This window comes from Trichosurus vulpecula, chromosome 5, assembly GCF_011100635.1.
Source record: "Trichosurus vulpecula isolate mTriVul1 chromosome 5, mTriVul1.pri, whole genome shotgun sequence".
Taxonomy (NCBI): domain Eukaryota; kingdom Metazoa; phylum Chordata; class Mammalia; order Diprotodontia; family Phalangeridae; genus Trichosurus; species Trichosurus vulpecula.
In genome coordinates, this window is record NC_050577.1 from 62,078,827 (window position 1) to 62,099,582 (window position 20,756).

At 38.9% G+C, this 20,756-nt stretch overlaps 1 protein-coding gene across 1 annotated transcript in view; it reads left to right on the forward strand.

Moving 5' to 3' along the window:
- SPAG6 (sperm associated antigen 6) overlaps nt 1-20,756 on the forward strand; it is an 82,218-nt gene that overhangs the window by 23,795 nt on the left and 37,667 nt on the right. Inside the window, exons 4-5 of the mRNA XM_036761006.1 lie at nt 4,783-4,949; nt 7,785-7,968. Of these exons, the coding sequence (XP_036616901.1) occupies nt 4,783-4,949; nt 7,785-7,968 (351 nt within the window). The remainder of the gene's footprint in view (nt 1-4,782; nt 4,950-7,784; nt 7,969-20,756) is intronic.

The window sequence follows — 20,756 nt, forward strand, 5'->3', positions numbered from 1 at the left end:
TATATATGTGTGTGTGTATGTATGTATGTATATGCATATTCCCTTCAGCTACCCTAATACTGAGGTCTCATGAATTATACACATCGTCTTTCCATGTAGGAATGTAAACAAAACAGTTCAACTTTAGTAAGTCCCTTGTGACTTCTTTTTCTTGTTTACCTTTTCATGCTTCCCTTGATTCTTGTGTTTGAAAGTCAAATTTTCTGTTCAGCTCTGGTCTTTTCACTGAGAAAGCTTGAAAGTCCTCTATTTTATTGAAAATCCATATTTTGCCTTGGAGTATGATATTCAGTTTTGCTGGGTAGGTGATTCTTGGTTTTAATCCTAGCTCCATTGAACTCCAGAATATCATATTCCAAGCCCTTCAATCCATTAATGTAGAAGCTGCTAGATCTTGTATTATCCTGATTGTGTTTCCACAATACTCAAATTGTTTCTTTCTGGCTGCTTGCAGTATTTTCTCCTTGATCTGGGAGCTCTGGAATTTGGCGACAATACTCCTGGGAGTTTTCTTTTTGGGATCTTTTTTAGGAGGCAATAGGTGGATTCTTTCCATTTCTATTTTACCCTCTGGCTCTAGAATATCAGGGCAGTTCTCCTTGATAATTTCTTGAAAGATGATATCTAGGCTCTTTTTTTGATCATGGCTTTCAGGTAGTCCAATAATTTTTAAATGATCTCTCCTGGATCTATTTTCCAGGTCAGTGGTTTTTCCAATGAGATATTTCACATTGTCTTCCACTTTTTCATTCCTTGGGTTCTGTTTTATAATATCTTGATTTCTCATAAAGTCACTAGCTTCTACTTGCTCCAATCTAATTTTTAAGGTGGTATTTTCTTCAGCGGTCTTTTGGACCTCCTTTTCCATTTGGCTAATTCTGCCTTTCAAGGCCTTCTTCTCCTCATTGGCTTTTTGGAGCTCTTTTGCCATTTGAGTTAGTCTATTTTTAAGGTGTTATTTTCTTCAGTGTTTTTTTTTGGGTCTCCTTTAGCAAGTCATTGACTTGTTTTTCATGGTTTTCTTGCATCCTTCTCATTTCTCTTCCCAATTTTTCCTCTACTTCTCTACTTTGCTTTTCCAAATCCTTTTTGAGCTGTTCCATGGCCTGAGACCAGTTCATGTTTTTCTTGGAGACTTTTGATGTAGGCTCTTTGACTTTGTTGACTTCTTCGGGCTGTATGTTTTGGTCTTTTTTGTCACCAAAGAAAGATTCCAAAGTCTGAGTCTGAATCTGAGTCCATTTTCGCTGCCTGGCCATGTTCCCAGCCAACTACTTTACCTTTGAGTTTTTCATCGGGGTATGACTGCTTGTAGCATATAGAGTACTTTGTTCCAAGCTTGAGGGGCTGCACTGTTGTTTTCAGAGCTATTTCTACACAGCAAGCTCTGACACACCAGCATTCCTCCTCCCCCAAGAACTGCCAACCTGGACCTGACTCATATCTTAAGGTGGCTCTGCACTCCCACTCTGATCCACCACTTAATTCCTCCCACCAAGTGGGCCTGGGCCAGAAGCAACTGCAGCTGTAGTTCTGTAGCAGCATCACCTCTGCTGTCCCCAGGGTGGTGGCTGAACCACAAGCTCCTTTCACTCTGTGCCCCCCCCCCCCACCTGCAGCTTTTCCCACTAACCTTCTCTGTTGTCTTTGGTGTTTGTGGGTTGAGAAGTCTGGTAACTGCCACAGCTCACTGATTCAGGGCACTAGGGCCTGTTCTGCCTGGCTCCCGTGTCTGGTTGGTCCAGATGTTGGGCTCTGCTCCTTTCTGCTCCCAGCTCCATGCATGATAAACCTTACTCAGAGACCATCCAGGCTGGAGCCCTGCTTCCCTCTGCTATTTCATGGGTTCTGCAGTTCTAGAATTTGTTCAGAGCCATTTTTTTATCAGTGTGTAGAGGGTCCTGGGGGAGAGCCCTAGGTAAGTCCCTGCTTTCCAGCTGCCATTTTGGCCCCACCCCCACCCCCCTTCCGTGAATGCTGATTCTGAAGTACATATTTGTCTTTTAGATTTCAAGATCTTTTTTGGGGGGGATATACGGCAATATAGCAAATTCAGCAATTCCAAATAAAAATTTTTTACATGTCCTAATGGTAAAAAGTTCCAAAGGACCTTTAACATATATCTATACTATCTCAGTATATACATACATATGTATATATAGACAGATGTATATCTTTTGGTTACACACAAGAACACACACAATATCTTAATTGCTGTTGTGTTCCAATTATAATGTTAGCACACTCAGGGGAATATTGTAAGGATGAACATTTATTTTATGTTGGTTACTCTTTCTCATAATAGCTTTGCAGTTTTTTTAGCTGACATTAGTTTGATGGGCAATAACCAGTTATTTATGGTATGTTAAAAAATCAGATATCCTGAAGAGCTAATATTATTTTAATTTTTTGGATTAGATTTCATGAACTTTAGAATCCTGTGTTGAAGTTATTATGGGCGGCTGGGTGGTGCAGTGGATAGTCAGGATGATCCGAGTTCAAATTGGACCTCAGATGCTTAATAATTGTGTGACCCTGAGTAAATCACTTAACCTCAGTTCTCTCATTTGTAAAATGGGGATATTGATAGTATTTACCTCCTAATGATGTTGTGAATATAAAAGAACAGTTGTAAAACATTCAGCACAATATCTGGCATGTAATGTTATATAAATGTTGGCTACTATTATTAACTAATTGCCATTTAGGGTATATTTAAAAATATCAAATATCCTAAACAGTTAATATAATTTGTATTTTTTGGATTAGATTTCATGAATTGTGGAATCCCAGGTGGAGGTTTTTATGATTATGTATATTTGTATTTTTATTAACATGCAATCTAATTATAGTTGTCTATGTGCTATGTGACGATAAAAGTAAATGAATGGTTTTTGGGGGGTTATCTTAACTTCAGATTTCTCAACTTTGGAAGGTTTAAATCTATGATATAAGATGGAATAAGGTAATCATATAATAGTGGAGGTGGCCTTGAACTTATACCTGGTTTTGCATTCCAGCTCTGCTGTTAGCTTTGTTGTTGTGGGCATGTCATTACCTGTCTATGGGCCTTAGTCTCCTTATTTGCAAAATGAAGGAATTATTCCTATACTGCTATGATTATTTAATATGATGTACAGACACAGAGATCTAAAGTTATTTTTCCAAAGTTATTTTCGATTATGCAACCGATGTGCAATACTTCATATATGAAAATGAAACCGTATGTGTTTTGAGGATATTCTAGAGGTGGCGATAGATTTACTTCAAACCACCAACATCCTTTTGCTTTGATCTCCTTGTGACTGTGGAACAGCCTAGGGAGAGGCCATTCTGAAAATGGTGACCACATTCACACCAGGATCTAAGTAACTGAGAGAAACAAGATATCGAAATCACACGTGAAGGATTAATTTCATGAAGTAGTGAAACAAATAGAAATCAGAAAAATTGTAGCTATGTGTTTAATCCGTATAAATATGAGTCTGAGGTGTAGCTATCTTTTCACTTGGACTGTCTTGTGTACAGAGAACAGTCTTGCCACTGTCTCTTCTTGCTAAAACTTCTCTCTCTCAAGACCCAATTCAGGAGTTATTTTCTCCATGAAATTTTTCCTAATCTGTTTAGGTGGCAGTGACCTCTCTTCAAATTTTGCATAGCCTTTTGCCTGGACATTGTTTTAACTTCACAATCTGCTTTGTACTCTGGTTATTCAGAATGTGCCTAATCCTTACCCCACACCAAATATATTATAAACTCCTTTAGGGGAGAATTTGCCATATTTCATTTTCATATCTTAGGACCTTTGCATATAGTAAGCTTCATATATAATAACTGAATCAGAGCGTAATGAATTTGTTAAGTTGAGAGGATGATGGTGTAATCCATGGAAATAGAATTCTTTATGAACAGAGATAATAGCAACCTAATTTGCAAAAATGCTAAAGACAAGCTAATATATGTAGCTGAAAAATACTGTAATGATAAAATGTTAATTAATAATTTCCCAGGTTCCCTTCACCCCAAAGCAATACACATTGTTTTACACCAATGAGTTAAATATTTATTGACTGTTTAGTATGTGCCCAGCATTACATTGGATGCTATATGGAATACAAAATAAGTTAAGACCTGTTTTTCCCCCAGAAGGATATTAAAATCTCTTTGAAAAAAAAACATTAACAGACAAGACAATTAGAGTACAATATAAGTAAGTATATAATTAGGATTTAATTGTATGGTACAGACCATGAGTGTTGTAGAAAATCAGAGAAGGTACTGATCAGTGTGGGTTGGAGTACTGACTTCCATTTATATAGCTACTTAAGGTTTACAAAACTTTTCTCTCACAGTAGCATATAAAGTAGGTAGAATAAATCCTATTATGGCTATTTTACAGAGAAGGGAATTGAGACTTGGAGGAAGTGACTGGCCTATGGATCATACAGCTAGTATTAGGTCTAGCAGAGTGGACAAAGCATGTTCTGGATGGGGAGGGGAGAGGGCAGTGAGACTGAATTTGAGCTGGGCTTTGAAAGACAGGCAAGACTTGAAAGGGTGGGCTGGAAGGACTTTTGGTTCCATTCTCATTCTAAGAGGCTATAATTCTACTAAGATCTGGCTAGTTAGAAGTTTGAAAATAGTCATTAGTTTTCAGTGGATACTTACCAATTTTATCCTTCAAACGAGAGGCATCTCTTTATATTACGGGATAACATATAAAAAGATCATTCTTTGCTGATGTTGTGAACTTTCATTCCTTTCTTTCCCAATGTAACTCAGGTGTAATGTCTTTGCTGAGGCCGCTTCTCTTGGATGTTGTCCCAACTATTCAGCAGACTGCTGCCCTGGCTCTTGGGAGACTGGCTAATTATAACGATGACCTGGCAGAGGCTGTTGTAAAGGGAGACATTCTTCCGCAGCTCGTTTATTCATTGGCTGAACAGAATGTAAGGAATGTTACTTTTAAAATAAGCAATGTATACCTATGTTAAGGCCACGAGGTATTTCATCATACAGGTCCTGTTTACAGAGGGTCTAAGTGCATGTGGAAAATGAGTTGAAAGTTGGAGGGTATTGGAACTCTTAGGTCATCACCACTTAGCCTTCTCTTCTCTGGACTGTTAGTAATTGTCTTTAAGCATATGAAGGGTCATCGACGGGAGGATGGGGAGTCGTTTTTCTCCATTGCTATTGAGTGTTGTGAGGAAATGGTTTTAAATTGCTGTAGGAAGTTAGTGAAGTAGAACTTCCTGAGAATGAGCATTGAAAAAATGACTTTGACTCTTCGGAGGGGATTGGAAGGCTTGGAGCAATCACATGATATGCCTGGGGAACATGTAATCTTGTTAAAGTGGCTGTCAGGGTCATAGAGGTAGGAGAATAGAGGGAGGAGGAAGGGAGGAAATATCACAGAATGGCTGCCACACATAAACAGAGTGGGTGAAGAGGCTGTCTGTTGTTCATAGATAGGCAGCCTCCTTCCAGGCTATCCTTCAATAGTAACAATGTCAGGTTTACTTGCTCATGGTGTAGGAGAGAGTACCAGACCTAAAATAGAGGAGTAGATAACAGTGCCTCCTCTTTATCCTATATCTTCTCTCTATGAGTCCTAGTCTGCTGATCTCCATAACAGTGGAGGGCTTTCCCAAGCATGAGGCTCTGATTTGTTGTACTCTTAAGCATGCTCATAGAGGCTAAGGAATTATTTTCTCTAGATATCTTTAAGAGTTGATCCCCATTTGTCTGAAATGGTATCAATGAAACACGCCTTCTAAATATAGATGAAAAGATCTCTGAAAGGTGTTTTTAATCTCTCTTAATTTCCCCATATACAGGAGAGGAAGGGTTAAAGAGGTTTAATTTATTATACTGGTCCTCACCATATTCCCAAAATTTGCCAAGCTAGAAGTAAGAGGAGAAAGATCAGAAATATCTGAAAAACAGAAATATCTATCATTGTCTTTCATTTTGTCCAAACTCTGTGGTATTTCTGAGGGACTTTGTTTTCCCCCAGTTCTATTTCAGAGGAAAATTCTGTGTAAAAAGGGCCAAAATGGAAATTAAAAATGTTGGGAAAGGAAAGAAATAAAGAGGGGGATGAGGTAGAATAGTTGTGTGGGCATTTCGGGTGTAATTGTGTGCTTCTCTGTTCTGAAAATTGTCAATTGCAGGATATTAACACTGAGACCAAATGAACTGATTCTCATGCTATGAAATGTATCTTCAATTCTCACTTTCCAAGTTGTTAGAAACTAAACAATGTTCTCCTATTTGAAGCCTTTTTAAAAAATGCCCTAAATATGTATTCCACTGAAGAACCAGTAACACTTCTTCCACTTATACCAAGTACATCTCAAATTTAACTTATTTTGTCATGCAATTAATATCATTAAACATAACCATCTAGGGAATTGATATGGAAAATACAATTATCAATACCAGCACCCCATAAAACATATTGAAACATTTTGGTTCACATATTTCGTGCTACCAATGTATCAAGGAAGGGTCACAAAGAGTTGGACATGACTGAAAAATCACTGAACAACAAAAATCTCAATAAACTTATAATGTACACATTTCATTTTTTCAATCTCATATCCACAGTTTTCAGGTAAATTCAACTCTATGTAAATGGCAATATTTGCCTGCACTTTAATCTAGAAACATTTAGCCGACATAAAAATTGCAGACACTTTGAATCTAAAATAAGGTTGTAATTCACCTTTTATAATTATTACTGCTACTTTTTATGATACCACGTATTATTTTCTAATTACATATTATCTTCTCTACTAGTTTTCATTTTTAATGAGAAGATTTAAAAGTATATTTTTCTAATTTTGTTCTAGTCTGTATTTCTCAGTTGAAGGCCTTTATTTGTGAAAAGAAAATATTCATAGATACCAAGTCATAAAAGAAAAGACAGGACTATTTTTTAAAAGAATTGCTTTAAGTCATTTGGATATCTTTTTCTTTGTTTGTAAAAATCCATGATTAGCAAAGAAAAATAAGAGTTCTATCTCATTCTCTAAGCAACTTAATAATAGAAGATATAAAATGGGGTTTAAAGGTTTACAATATGGTTGTAAAATTCAGAGGATTGCTGATTTAGAGCTGTGAGGGACCGTCGATATCATTGAGTCAAACTCCCTGATTTTACAGATGAAGAAACTGAGGATCAAAGTGCGTTAAGTGTAAGTGTCTTGCCCAAGGTCATATAAGGTAGTAAATAACAGAGCCAAGATTTGAACCTGGGTTTTCTGACTCCAAATCTAGTGTTTGTTTCACTGTACTGCATTATGTTGACATATTTATTTGGTTGTATATATTGGCAGTTCACCCGGGAGATGATGGTTTTTCAGATCATGTGGGAGCATCAGGAAGATTAGCGGTACCAATGAAAGGCTTATCATACTCTGGGAGATTGAGGGCAAGCAAAGTGAACTCATTATTATCAGTTAACATAGTTTATCATCTGTTAATCTCTCCTTATGTTCTTCAGAGAAATGTAAGCTCATTATTTTGTTGAAATGTTGGAAATATATTTTATGTCACAACTCATTTGCAAAGAGTAAAACTTAAAAAGTAATAAGAAAAACTTACATTTTTTCCCCCTCAGTTATTGACTGAGGCTAGCTTTAGTTGGAAAACTTTATCTATAATCAAAATTATTTTGCATACTGCTTCTATTTGCAGCATTGAAAAGTAAATTCACTGTCTTGTTTTTATGTTTCCTAATAAGAAATTCTAATAAGATACATTTATTTATATTCTCTTAGCGTTTCTACAAGAAAGCAGCTGCATTTGTGTTAAGAGCGGTTGGCAAACATTCTCCTCAGTTAGCTCAAGCAATAGTTGACTGTGGAGCTTTGGATACATTGGTCATATGCTTGGAAGATTTTGACCCTGGAGTAAAGGAAGCAGCAGCCTGGGCACTTGGGTATATTGCAAGACATAATGGAGGTAACGAAATACTTTTTTAAAAAAAGATGATTTGTCATGTAACTAGAGTTGGTTTGGTTATTGTTGAGTCAACCAGATGGTAATAGTAACGCTATTTTATTATTTATTTACACATAATAAAGTATCATATGGGGGCAACTTGGTGGCATAGTGGATAAAATGCCAGGACTAGAGTTGGGAAGACTCATCTTCTTGAGTTCAAATCAGGTCTCAGACACTTACTTGCTGTGTGAACCTGGGCTAGTCACTTATCCCTATTTGCCTCAGTTTCCTCATCTGTAAAAAAGCGGGAGAAGGAAGTGACAATCCATTTCAGTATCTTTGCCAAGAAAACCCCAAAATGGGGTCATAAAGTCTGACACTACTAAAAATAACTGAAAAAGGAGGTATCATATAGTTGCACTATACAGTCCAGTCCTTATGTTGGCAAAAGTGTTTTTGGGGGTAGAGAGAGACGAAGGGAAAGGGGTAAGGGCAAAGGATGGGGAAGAAATAGAAGTGCTATTCAAAAGCTGTTGATTTGTAGGATGACTTACAATGAGGATTTTTTCTACTTGGCATGTCACAAGTGGCACTAAATTCTCAGCCACAGTTACTGGCAGCTGTAGAGAGGCACCCCTTAGTCTTAACTGGTGGTTCTTAAAAATTCTAGAGGTTTAGATTATAGACATGGTGACTTCTATAATATGTCTAGCATAGAGTGGGAGAAGGATCACTTTGGCGATTACTGTGAGCTAAAATGGGTTCTTTACAAACAATTCGTGTCAGATGAACTTCATTTCTTTGACAAGACTATTATCAGGAAAATGCTATGGAAATAATATATTTAAAAATTGATTCTAAATTTGGAACTGGCTGACTAATACCAGTTACTTGGATCAAGGGATCTAATGATGTATAATGATGCTTTGTTCTTTAGACCTGTTCTGTTCAAAATTTTTTCAGTGATTTGGAAGAAATGGACAAATTGGGTGCCCATCACATTTTCCAGGGACATTTAAATTAATTCAATTCAACCAATATTTATTAGGCAACTGTGTCAGTTACTGTGTCAAATTATGGAGATACAAAAACTAAAATGAAACAGCTTGCTGTCAAGGAGCTTACATTTTTTATTGGGGGGGGGAGTAATACAACATTTGCATAGGTAAACAAATACAAAGTATGTACAAAGTAATTTTTAGGTGAAGACAGTGCTAATACCTGACAATAGGGTGGGAATCAGGAAGTCTCATCAAAGGAGTGGTGCCTGATCTGTATTTTAAGGAAGCTCAAGATTCTAAGGAATGAAGGTAAAGAGGGAATACATTCCAGACATGGGGATCACTTGTATATGGAGGCCAAGCATGGAATTTTACAAATGGAAAATAGTCATCAGGCAAGTTTGACTTTGTGTAAGACACTAATGTTAAAGAATACAGGAAAAGTAGGTGGGGCCAAATGGTGGAAAGCTTTAAATGCCAGGCTAAGTCATTTCTATTTTATTCTATAGGCCAATGAAGGAACCACTGGAGATTTTAGGGCAGAAGTGGGGTGAATTGGTTAGATTTATATTTTAAGAATTTCACTTTGGGAGCAATGTGGAAGGTAGGCTGTAGAATGATGAGCCTGGAAGCCAAGAGAACAAAGGAAGCTGTTTCAGTAGTCCAGGTAAGGATGTGTGAATGTTGTCACATAGGAGACTGAGAGGCACTGTGGAGGGAGAATTGATTGAATATAAGGAGTGAAGGGTAGGAGAGAATCGAAGATGATCGTAAGGTTGCAAACCTGAATGAATGAAAGAATGGTAGAGCCTTCAACAGAAGTGACATCATTTGAGCAGGGATGATGAGCTTAGGGGAAAATATGAGTTCTGCTTTGGATGTTTTTGGGGCAAGTGGGAGCAGTGCTGGAGATAGACTATTTTCTCAATGCCAATCTGAAGCATGGTCTAGGCTAGGGAAGGATGGTGAAAGGCCTAAAAAGGGAAATGAAAGCCATTTGACTTATGGTTCTCCTACCACTTGAGGGGTGAAGGAATATCTCCTCTCTCATCTACCCACAGAGGATAGCCATGGGTCACTCTTCCCCATGATGCCCCATTCCTTACCAATCTTGCTAGTGGATTTGGAGGGAGCAGATTTTGGATTTTGTGGCTAGAGCTTGGTGAATATTGAACAGTGGACATGGAGCTGGGAGGGATGTACTGAAAGATATACTGAATGACAATCTGGAATGGAAAATCAGAAGGATTTTGATGGCCAGAATAATAGGGCTGTATCCAATAGATAAAACGTAAAGTCCTGAATTTGTATATAGTAAACCAAATGTGCAAGTACAAAATGAGGGAGACATGGCTAGACAGCCCTTTGTGTGAAAAAGATCTAGGAGTCTTAGTGGACTGCAAGCTCCAACTGAGCCAGCAATTTGATGTAGCAGCCCAAAAAAGCAGCAGTGATGTTAGGCTGTATTAGTCAATAATGAATAATCATTTATTTTAAGTACCTATTTTGTTCCAGGCACTGTGCTTAGACCTGGGAATACAAAAAGAATTGAAAGATAGTCCATGCCCTCAAAGAACTCAAAACCTAATGTAAGTAGAATCCTAAGTCCATAAAGAGGGATTAAGGTTAGAAAACAGTGTAGGAGTCTTAGTGGGTTATAAACTGAAATTGAGCCAGCGGTTTGATATGGCAGCTAAAAAAAGAGGAAAAAAAAGCAAATTTGAGCTCGGGCTGGATTAGTAGAAAAATAGGTACAGAAAGGAGGTAACAGTCCCATTGTATTCTGACCAGGTTCTATTCTAGCTGGGGTATTTTATCTAATTCTGAGCGCCACATTTTAGGAAGGATATTGACAAGTTCAGAGGAAGGTGACAGGGAGAAAATGGGGACTAAAAAGTGCCACATGAAGATTGTTTGAAGGAACTGAGGATATTTAGATTACATAGAAAGATAGATTAGATAGAAAGTAGATTGGATAGATTAGATAGAAAAGACTTGGGGTGAGGGTGAGGAATAAAAGATGTTTTAGGTTTTGTCTTCCACAAGTGATTTGACTTGTTCAGCTTGACACCCCAGAAGGCAGAGCTAAGGCTAACGGGTGGAAAGTACTAAGGAGATTAATCTTTGCCCAACATACGATGAAGCATTCTAACAGCTAGATCTTCCAAAAAAAAAAGGAAATGTTGCCTCCATGGAGAGTGAATTTCCTATCACTGAATGGTTTCAAGCAGAGCCTGCATGACACTTGTTGCTTATTTAGATCAAATAAGTTGAGGGATCTCGACAAGGGTTACATGTTAGGGTTGTGGTTGTGGCAGCTCAAAAAATATGGAAGATTCTATGGTGTGTTTTGAATTTGTATGCCTATGGGTCTTTTCCCAAGCAGAGAGTAGCATTAAGTATTTCAAAGTATTGTGCCAGAGAGCTTTGAGGGAAAGCAATCTCTGTAGTGCATAGTCAAAACACACAGATGCACCTTTAGGCAGGCACCCACCAGATAGAATCCTTCTATTTCTCCCTCTGTTGAGGTCTGGGGCTAAATGATTACAGCTCATAAATAGGCCCTGTCTTAGAGATCCCATTCCAATTTCCTGCTATAATCTGGCGCCCACATGGAATTCCCACTGTAATTTCAATATTTCACAGTAGTTAGGGGTCTGGGACCCAGAAGCTCCCAGAAGAGATTACTGCATAGATTTTTCAGAAGGCAAGGAAATTGTTATTCAGTAAGATAAAAAAGAGGACATCATTCACATTCACCCCAGCATGGATAGAGGATTTGCCTCCAAATAATCTGATTTCCTTCTTAATGGCTTCTTAAAAAGCAGGGGGGTGTGGATGTTGGTCTATGACAGGATTTTTTTTATTTAGACCTTTCTACTTACTCATTAATAATAGCAAGAAAATGCTTGGATCCCCAGCTGTAAACACCATAGATAGGGAAGGGGAGTGCTGACCAGATAAAGCTCATACCTACAGAAAATAAAGAATTAATGTTTATTGAACTGAATTGAGTGGAAAGGCATAGGAAATGATAATAGAATACATAGATACTAAGCAGGAAAGTGGAATAATAAGTATTATCTAAAAGTCTTTCCCCTGATGTTTGAAAACCAAATATTTTTACAGTGACTTCTTTTTATAGGTTTCAAAGCATTTTGCAAATAATGAAAGGTAACCAAAAACTTGAAAACCAGAAATTCTGCATTTTATTTCCAGCATCATATGATGTGTGCAAGTCATTAAATTTCTAAGATTGAGTCACCAACTGTCCAAGTGATATAATAATATATGCTTTATAAAAATATTCTGAAGATTCAGCCATTCTTTTAAGCTTTCACCAACTCCCTGGGGAGAAGACAGCAAAGGTGGTGATTAGTATCTCTGCAGAGTGTGTGCTTCTTATACCCCCATGCTACCTTCTCCCACGATCCAATAGTTTTCCAATCCCCTTTTATTCTCCCAATCAACATCTCTCTGATCTTTATCAGTGCTCCTGATTTAATGAGAAGATGGCAGAGTGAGTGGACCGTGTTGGTCAGAAATGGACGTGGGATAAGGGGAGTGTAAGAAATAATTAAGCTCCAGCTTTATTATTCTGATTATAGCTGCTCTAGCCTTTTTTGGGGATGGGAGCACCAGAGGGACCATGTTATGAAACTCCTTTGGCTTCTGTGGTGCTTCTGTCTTGGCAACTTCTCCACTATCTGGGTACTATTTATAGGCACAGCAGCTTTTGAGGGGGAGAGGAACTACATGGAACACTTCATATGTTCCTTTGTAGACTCTGGCAGTGGCTAGAGATGGAATTAGAAACAGGTGAGAAGAATAGCTTGGCCAGAGATGTGTGAAAAGATGTAGGACAATCAAAAAACCTCGATGTGAATATTTTTCCATCTTTTGCTTTGAAAGATAGCCTGATCCACAGAGGAAGGCTGGAGTTGTGGTAGTTATCCCCTGGGTTATATTTATATTATATTTATCTAATATTCATATACTATTTATATACTTTGGGGCTGCTTTTTCTAATGGATTTCATTGTCATATTATGGAGGAGAAAACTAAAATAAAGTGACATGTTCTGGGTCACACAACAACTTATAATGAAACTATCTGGCAGGTTTTCAAGCCTTCCAAAAGACTCTGTGTTTCCTTTCTAGTATGAAAAGGATCATCTGTAGGATTTGCTGATTCCCTCTCTCTCTCTCTGTCTGTCTCTCTCTCCCTCTCTCTCTCTCTCTCTCTCTCTCTCTCTCTCTCTCTCTCACACCGTTCTGAGTATCTGAAAATCCTGCTGAGTAATGCTGTTTCTAATTCCTGATGGTTGGTTTCCACATGTGAGAACACTCTTCACCTTACAGACAGATTTCAAAACACACTAAAGTCCCATGAGGTATTAGAGATCAAATGGAAAATTACTATGTCAGCCAAATAAGAGTCAATAAAATTGGGAGATAACATTGGCATTTGCTGAGTGTGGAGGGGAACAGTAGTGGAATGTTTTGAATATTTCTCATTGACTGCATTCTGTGCTCTTGGAGTGGGGGGAGAAAGGGTGGAACTACCTCTGCCCCATGGCTACAGAGAGGAAAACCAGCATTGTGCATTGAAAGTACTGAGTTTGGCATTGGAGGAGCTGGGTTTTAATCCTAGATCTCCTACTTGCAAACTAAGTGACCTTGGGCAATTCACTTACCCTTTCTGAGTATTGTACTCTTTGTGAGATGATGAGGTTAGATTATTTATAATGATTTTTATAATCCTATAGTCCTTGGAGATCAAATACAATGGAATAGTAAAGGAAGGATAACTTGAATCTTTTACCATCTCCTGGAACAGGGGTGGAGAACCTCCAGCCTCGAGGCCATGTGTGACCCTCTAGGTCCTCAAGTGGGGCCCTTTGACTGAGTCCAAGTTTTACTTAACTGTGGCCTCAAAGCCAAAGGTTCCCCACCCATCCTAGAATGATGCAAAAAGAAGAAGGATGGTACCCCTCAAAATATTTACAAAACCTTTTTGTTTCACACACATCCAAATACCAAAGGCTTACATCAGAGGGAAGAGGAAAGTGATGGGAAGAGGGAATGGAATTTTTTTCAAGTCTTAGAGTTAGTTGTTTTCATTTTCAGAAAGGACCAATAAAATCATGGGATGATGCTTTGACTCATGCATAAATTGGATTAAAGTGAGGCAGAGTTGCACAAAATTGTCAGCCTCACTCTCTCTTCGAGAGTTATTGAAGTCCAGTGGCAAGACAAAAGTCAAGATGACTGGCGCTGGCCTGAGATGCAGTGGATGGATGACTTTGGCGTCTTTGATCTCTAAGTGCTCCACAGTGCCTGCTTCAGCCAGCTTCATGGCTGTTGGAACAAACTGTTCTCATCCACCCATTCCCCCAGGGAAATCTTTACATGCTTGGAGTAGATACCCCTCTAATTCACCGACAGGTTGGAGGTCTGTTGCTTATCCTCAATCTGGTATAGCCTGTCCTTTTGAGACAGTTTACCAGGGTGTGGCTGCTGTGCATGCTACAGCTTCTTGGAGCTACAGGTGAGAGCTGAGTGCAGGGTAGAGACCAAACATGGATGAGCGGCCAGAGGTGCTAGTCCTCTTGAGCACCCCATTTCTCAGAAGGACATAGGAATAAGAGTCTGGGCATGGATTTAACTAAGGTGGTAGAAAGGGAATAACAGCAGTGATATCGATCTGGTGCCTGCTTGTGCCAGGCACTGTGCTAAGTGTGTTACAAACATGCTCCTATTTGATCTTCACAACAGCTCTGGAATGTAGATACTATCATTATACCATTTTACCATTGAGGAGATAGGCAAACAGAGGTTAAGTGGATTTTCTGGGATTGGAGTAGGCAATGAAAAAGGCAGAATGAGAGATTGTGATCAACGGGAGAAGGAAGAGATTTCAGAGTTCAAGATCATAGAGTTGGAAGAGTTTCAGGTGATGATGGAGTCTAAGATATGACCACCTATGGCTGCATCAGACAAAATGGAGATAGGGGTCAGGATAATATCTGAGGCTGGATCTGAGCTCAGGTCTTTCTGATTCTAGGCCCAGTGAGCCTGGAAATCATTATCTTTTCAGAGAGGGGTGGGGTACTTGGCTAGAATTTTATTTTTCTGTCCCCTTAAATATTATTAATCTAGGGAATGTGTTTTTCAGATTCAAGCTAAGCTTCTGATTAAATGGCGATATGGGTCATGGTAGTGTCTGAGGCTGGATCTGAGCTCAGGTCTTTCTGATTCCAGGCCCAGTGAGCCTAGAAATCACAATTTTTTCAGAGAGAGGCAGGGTACTTGGCTAGAATTTTATTTTTCTGCCCCCTTAAACATTATTAATCTAGGGAATGTGTTTTTCGGATTCAAGCTAAGCTTCTGATTACTGTTTATTTATTGGGAAAAAGGTACAAGGTAGCACCTTGTTGTTGTCCTTTACCTTTAGGCACGCAAAACTATTATTTTTCTTTTCTTTATCTTGGGGCACATATAAATGTAAATGGCTACATATGTATGTATCTATGATTATACATATGTCAGTATAATATAACATTTTAAAACCAACCAAACCTAACCCTTGATGTTGTTCATCTCTTCATTGCTTTTAGTTTTCCTTTTCCTCTGTTTTTCTTCCTTCTAGTCTAGGTATCGATGGCCAAGGACAAGTAAAATGGTAACAGATTGTTCTTCCCATCCATCTTTTGGATCTGGGACAGAATTTACTGAGCTGAATGAGGTTTAAATTCAATACTAATTAATTATTGCCTTTGGTGATGCACAGTGACATGGCCCTAGGTGACTTTCAGCATTGTATATGGTTGTATGTGAATTTTTGGTATTTTCTGTGTACTTTTGTTAGAGGTACCTCAATGAGATCTAGTTTGAAAGGCTTACATTTGAGGGAAGAGTACATCAAAATCACTTTCTTGTAGATTCTTTGGTAGGGACATTACTTATCAATAATATCTCATAGATTCATATTCATAGGATGTTAATAACTAAAGGATGTTGTAGAGCATCTAGTTAAAAAAACCCAACAACTATATAGGAAACCCTTCCCAGAGCAGTAACTAGTAGTAACCAGAACTTTGGCCCAGCTTCCTCCCCATAATAGATGCTCTCACTTGTTCCCTTGAAGGACTTTCTTCCATACTTTTTCTCTATAGCAATTACTACCCCTCCACTTTGCCTTGGAGCTCTCCAGAGGTGTGTGCAGCTGCTCCCTTGGCATCCTCTGGTGGACAGGCTGCCATTTCCCCATGACTGCTTCCATAATGGGTGTGACTATCTTCTGAACTATTCCCCACCCCTGTTAGATTGTCATCTGAGTTCCCCCTCACCAAATGAATTTGTCCCAAGTGGACTTCCAACAAGGAAATGATGGCTTTGGTTATTTAGTGAGGTGAGTTAGGTGGCATAGTACATGAAGTCCTGGGCTTGAAGTCAAGAAGACACACCTCCATGAGTTCAAATCTGGTCTCAGACACTTACTAGTTGTATGACCCTGGACAAGTCACTTAACCCTATTTGCCTTGGTTTCCTCATTTGTAAAATGGGCTGGAGAAGGAAATGGGAAACCACTCCAATATCTTTACCAAGAAATGGGGTCCCCATTTGAGGGCCTCAAATGGGGTCATGAAAAGTCAGACATGACTGAATATAACATAGTGAGGGCTGTCTTCCATGTGTAACATGGGGATGTCACAGTGAGCCTCAGATGGAGGCAAAATAGACATCACTAGCCTTTTCTCCCATCATCTTCCTTAATCTCCAAAGGAGACTATTTCCTGCCAGGATGGGAAGCAGGAGATTGAGACCAGAAGCTTGACTATTCAGCTCTTTTCAGAGAGGGGTGGGGTACTGGGCTAGAATTTTACTTCTCTGCTCTCTTAAATATTATTAATCTAGGGAATGTGTTTTTCAGATTCAAGCTAACTTCTTATTACTGTTTATTTATTGGGGAAAAGGGAGGACCCTTAGCTTTACCAAGGTTTTACTCCCTTCCTGCCAAATATCAGTTCCACAATGAACACATAAAGGAATTAGCAAAGAAACCCATTTATTCAAGTTGACAGCAAAACAGAAATCAGAGGAAACATACACAGGAAAATGTACATCAGTAATACAGAATGAAAAAGCCCTCCCATTGGGAGCAAGGGAACTCAGAGACAGAGAGAGAGAGAGAGAGAGAGAGAGAGAGAGAGAGAGAGACAGAGAGAGAGACAGAGAGAGACAGAGAGAGGCAGAGAGAGGCAGAGAGAGAGAGAGAGAGAGAGAGAGAGAGAGAGAGACAGAGAGACAGAGAGAGAGAGAGAGAGAGAGAGAGAGAGAGAGAGAGAGAGAGAGACAGAGAGAGACAGAGAGACAGAGAGACAGAGAGACAGAGAGAGAGAGAGAGAGAGAGACAGAGAGAGAGAGACAGAGAGACAGAGAGACAGAGAGACAGAGAGAGAGAGTCTGCTCTTGCAATGCAGGCTATTAATCTCTCCTAATGAGGAAAGAGTCCCATACCAATGGACTTTGGGACTCAGGTCACATTATATGATTCTTATCAATAAGGTACCAGAGTAATTCAGTGATCTCCAAGATTCCTTCTATCTCTGGGAAACCCATCACTCTATGAAAACCACTAAGGTAGTATTATTCATTATAGAACATAAATATAGATATAATGCTTATAAAAGCATCTTTGGTAGAAATTGAAAAGTAAGAAGTATTACTATTACAATGAGAAAGTAAATTTTAAAAATTATTACACTTGATTAAATGATTATTATGGAGAAACATTCAAAAAATAAGGGAAGCTTTCCATTTAAAGGATCCTTTGGGTCACCAGACTTGGTGATTAGCATTCACTCCTTCTCAGATGAAAGAAGTTTCATGATGACAGTGGAAAGATTATTGGATTTGGAGTTAGCATCTTGGCCCTGCTACTTGCTTATTTTTGTGACTTGGACTTAACATCTCTTGTCCTTAATTTCCACTTCTGTAAGATTAGGGGCTCAACCTGAAGGCCTATAAGGAACCTTCTAGCTCACTTATGTCCAAAAGAGAATCTATTATCAATCCTTCAAAATCCAACCCCTCCCCAAATTTCCCTATTTTTATTGAGGTCATCACCATCCTTCTAAGTCACCCAGGTTCAAAACCTTGAAGCCATCTTATCTCACCCCATGCCCCAATATACTGTTATTTTCCACATATTTTTGATTCTATATTTTCTTAATAGCTCATATCCATTCCCCTTTTCTTCACTTGTATGATTACCACTGTAGTCCAGAGCCTCATTACCTGTAACCACTCTCCTAATTGGGCTGCCAGCTTCCAGTCTCCCCCTTCTCTAATTCCCTTCCCCCCCTCACCCCCTCCTGCCCCGCCCCACCGCCGTAGCTGCCAAAATGATCTTCCTAAAGCACAAGTCTGATCAGGTCTCTGCTGCCCTCTTCAAAAGTGGCCCCTGATTGCTTCCAGGATAAAGTACAAACTCCTTAGTTTCTGAAGCTTTAGCCTTTCCCAACCTCGCTCCAGTTTATTTTTCTAAAGTTTTATTTTACGTTCTTTCCTTTTGCATACTCTAGCCAAACTGACCAATCACCCTGCTATTTCTTAAATTTGGCATTTCATCTCCTACCTTCATGCACAATCTGTCACTCTTTCCTGCAATACATCCCCTCCCTTCCCTGACTCTTTGAATTCCAGCTTCCAGTCACACACTACCTACAATGGGAAGCCCTTCATGATTCCCCTGAAGTCTGTATTTTCTCAGATGAGCTGGTGTGTGTGTGTCGTTTAGGATTTCCTTGTTTACATGTTGCATTCTTCCAGTGGAATGAATGTAAACTTCTTGAGGACAGGCGATATTATTTGCCTTGTGAATAGTAGGCACTCGACACAAGTCTTATTGGAATTTTTACTCAGTCATTTCATTTTCAGTTTGCGTTACTCTGATTCTGTTACAATCCCTAACAAACAGTAAACGACTAACAAGCATTCATACGATACATGAGTTTTCTAGACAACAACATCACTTTCACATTACCTTTTAAAAAGAACCTGGGGAACATATGTACAGTGTTCATAAAAGAAACTGAAATGTAGAATGCAAGGGAGATTAAAAGGAACACATGACCACAGATTGATCTTTCTAATTCATGGGTCTGATCTTGTTTCCCCCTACCAGTAAATTCCAGTGGTTCCCTATTACCTCCTGGATCAAACCTAAAATTCTCTGTCTGGCATTCAGAACTCCCTCCTCTTATACATTACTCACTGTCCCCCATCCCATGTAGTCTGCAATCCAGTGTCACTGTGCTATTCCTAGAACAAGACACTCCATCTCCTGACACTTTGCATTTTCACTGGACCCCATGCTTGGAATTTTATTCCTCCTCATCTCCGTTTCCTGGGCTCCTTTAAGTCCCAGCTAAAATTCCAGCTTCTGTAAGGAGCCTTTCTTTATTCTCCCTCATTAATACCTAGTGCCTTCCCTCTACTGATTACCTACAATTTATCTGGCATATATGTTTGTACATCAATGTTTGTATGTTCTCTCTATTAGACTGTGAGCTCCTTGAAAGTAGGAACTATTTTTTGTGTTTCTTTGTAACTCCTTGCTTAGCACAATACCCGGCACATGGTAGGCACTTAAGAAATGCTTTTTGACTTGATAATAGTGCTTTGCTAAACCTGGAATTACCTGATTGACCATGTCTCCAACAATCAGTCTAATAAGCCAAGTTTTCAACAAGGTGATCATTTTTCAACCAGCATCTGATGGTCATCTTCAATGGCAGATGAAGCATATCGTTCAGAGCCGATAGACTGTGAAATGAGCCAATGCTCAGCAATCTTTATCTATTCAGCTATCGTCATCTACTTCCTAGTGAGAAGTCCCACTATGGGCCCCTTTTGGGGAAAATTCCATAAAGAACTATACCTAGAGGAAAAATGCTCTTTTGGGTCAAATGGAGATTTTCTGACTAACTAAAATAAGATCGTAAAGGTAGACACCTTTTTACATCATTTATACAGGCAGATTAGGTATGTCTGAGGCATTCCAGACTCTAAGAGTAAGTATCCACTTTCTATTTCTTACATACATTATCTTTGCTTTTGTCAGCACTAGAGGGCTGAGGTTTAGGGGCATTTACTTTCTGTGTCAGCTTATTTGGGGCTGTGTTAAAGTGGAGCCCAAGGCTAAATACCAAATTAGCATTTTTTGTTATTTACTTTAAAGTTCTCCCACTTTAAGAACCAGACTAGGCATGAGCTCCCCAATCTCAGCCTCTTTGCTTTCCCTTTCAGCAATTCCAGGCTGATTTTATAAAGGGGTGGGAGTGGGGGGAGTGGTTTATGATGTTATTGCATTAGCCCCAAGTGATCCTAATTTCTCACTTGGCTGTGATTTATCCAGGTGAATGTGACAGCATTTTACCAACCTCTTTTAAAGGAACTGGGGCATCTTGCCCTCAAACCAATCATCTTAAACAGTTAAATCCCTGGAAAAGAAATGTTAAACAAATATGAAGCAAACTTCTTCTCAATCTCAACTATGTCTAAATAACAAACAAGGGACTGGTATGTTCAAGCTACAGCAAATCATATAAATTTTGATTTAGTTATTACAATGTATTACTAAATCTAAATAAGATTGCTTTCATTTTGGAAGTGATGGAAAACAATTAGATTAGTTTTTCAGGGATTATAATTATTGGGACTACAGCTTTAAAAAATCAAATACATTTTGCCCATCACAGAAAGTATCAGGCACAACACTGACTTAAATTTCTTGTTC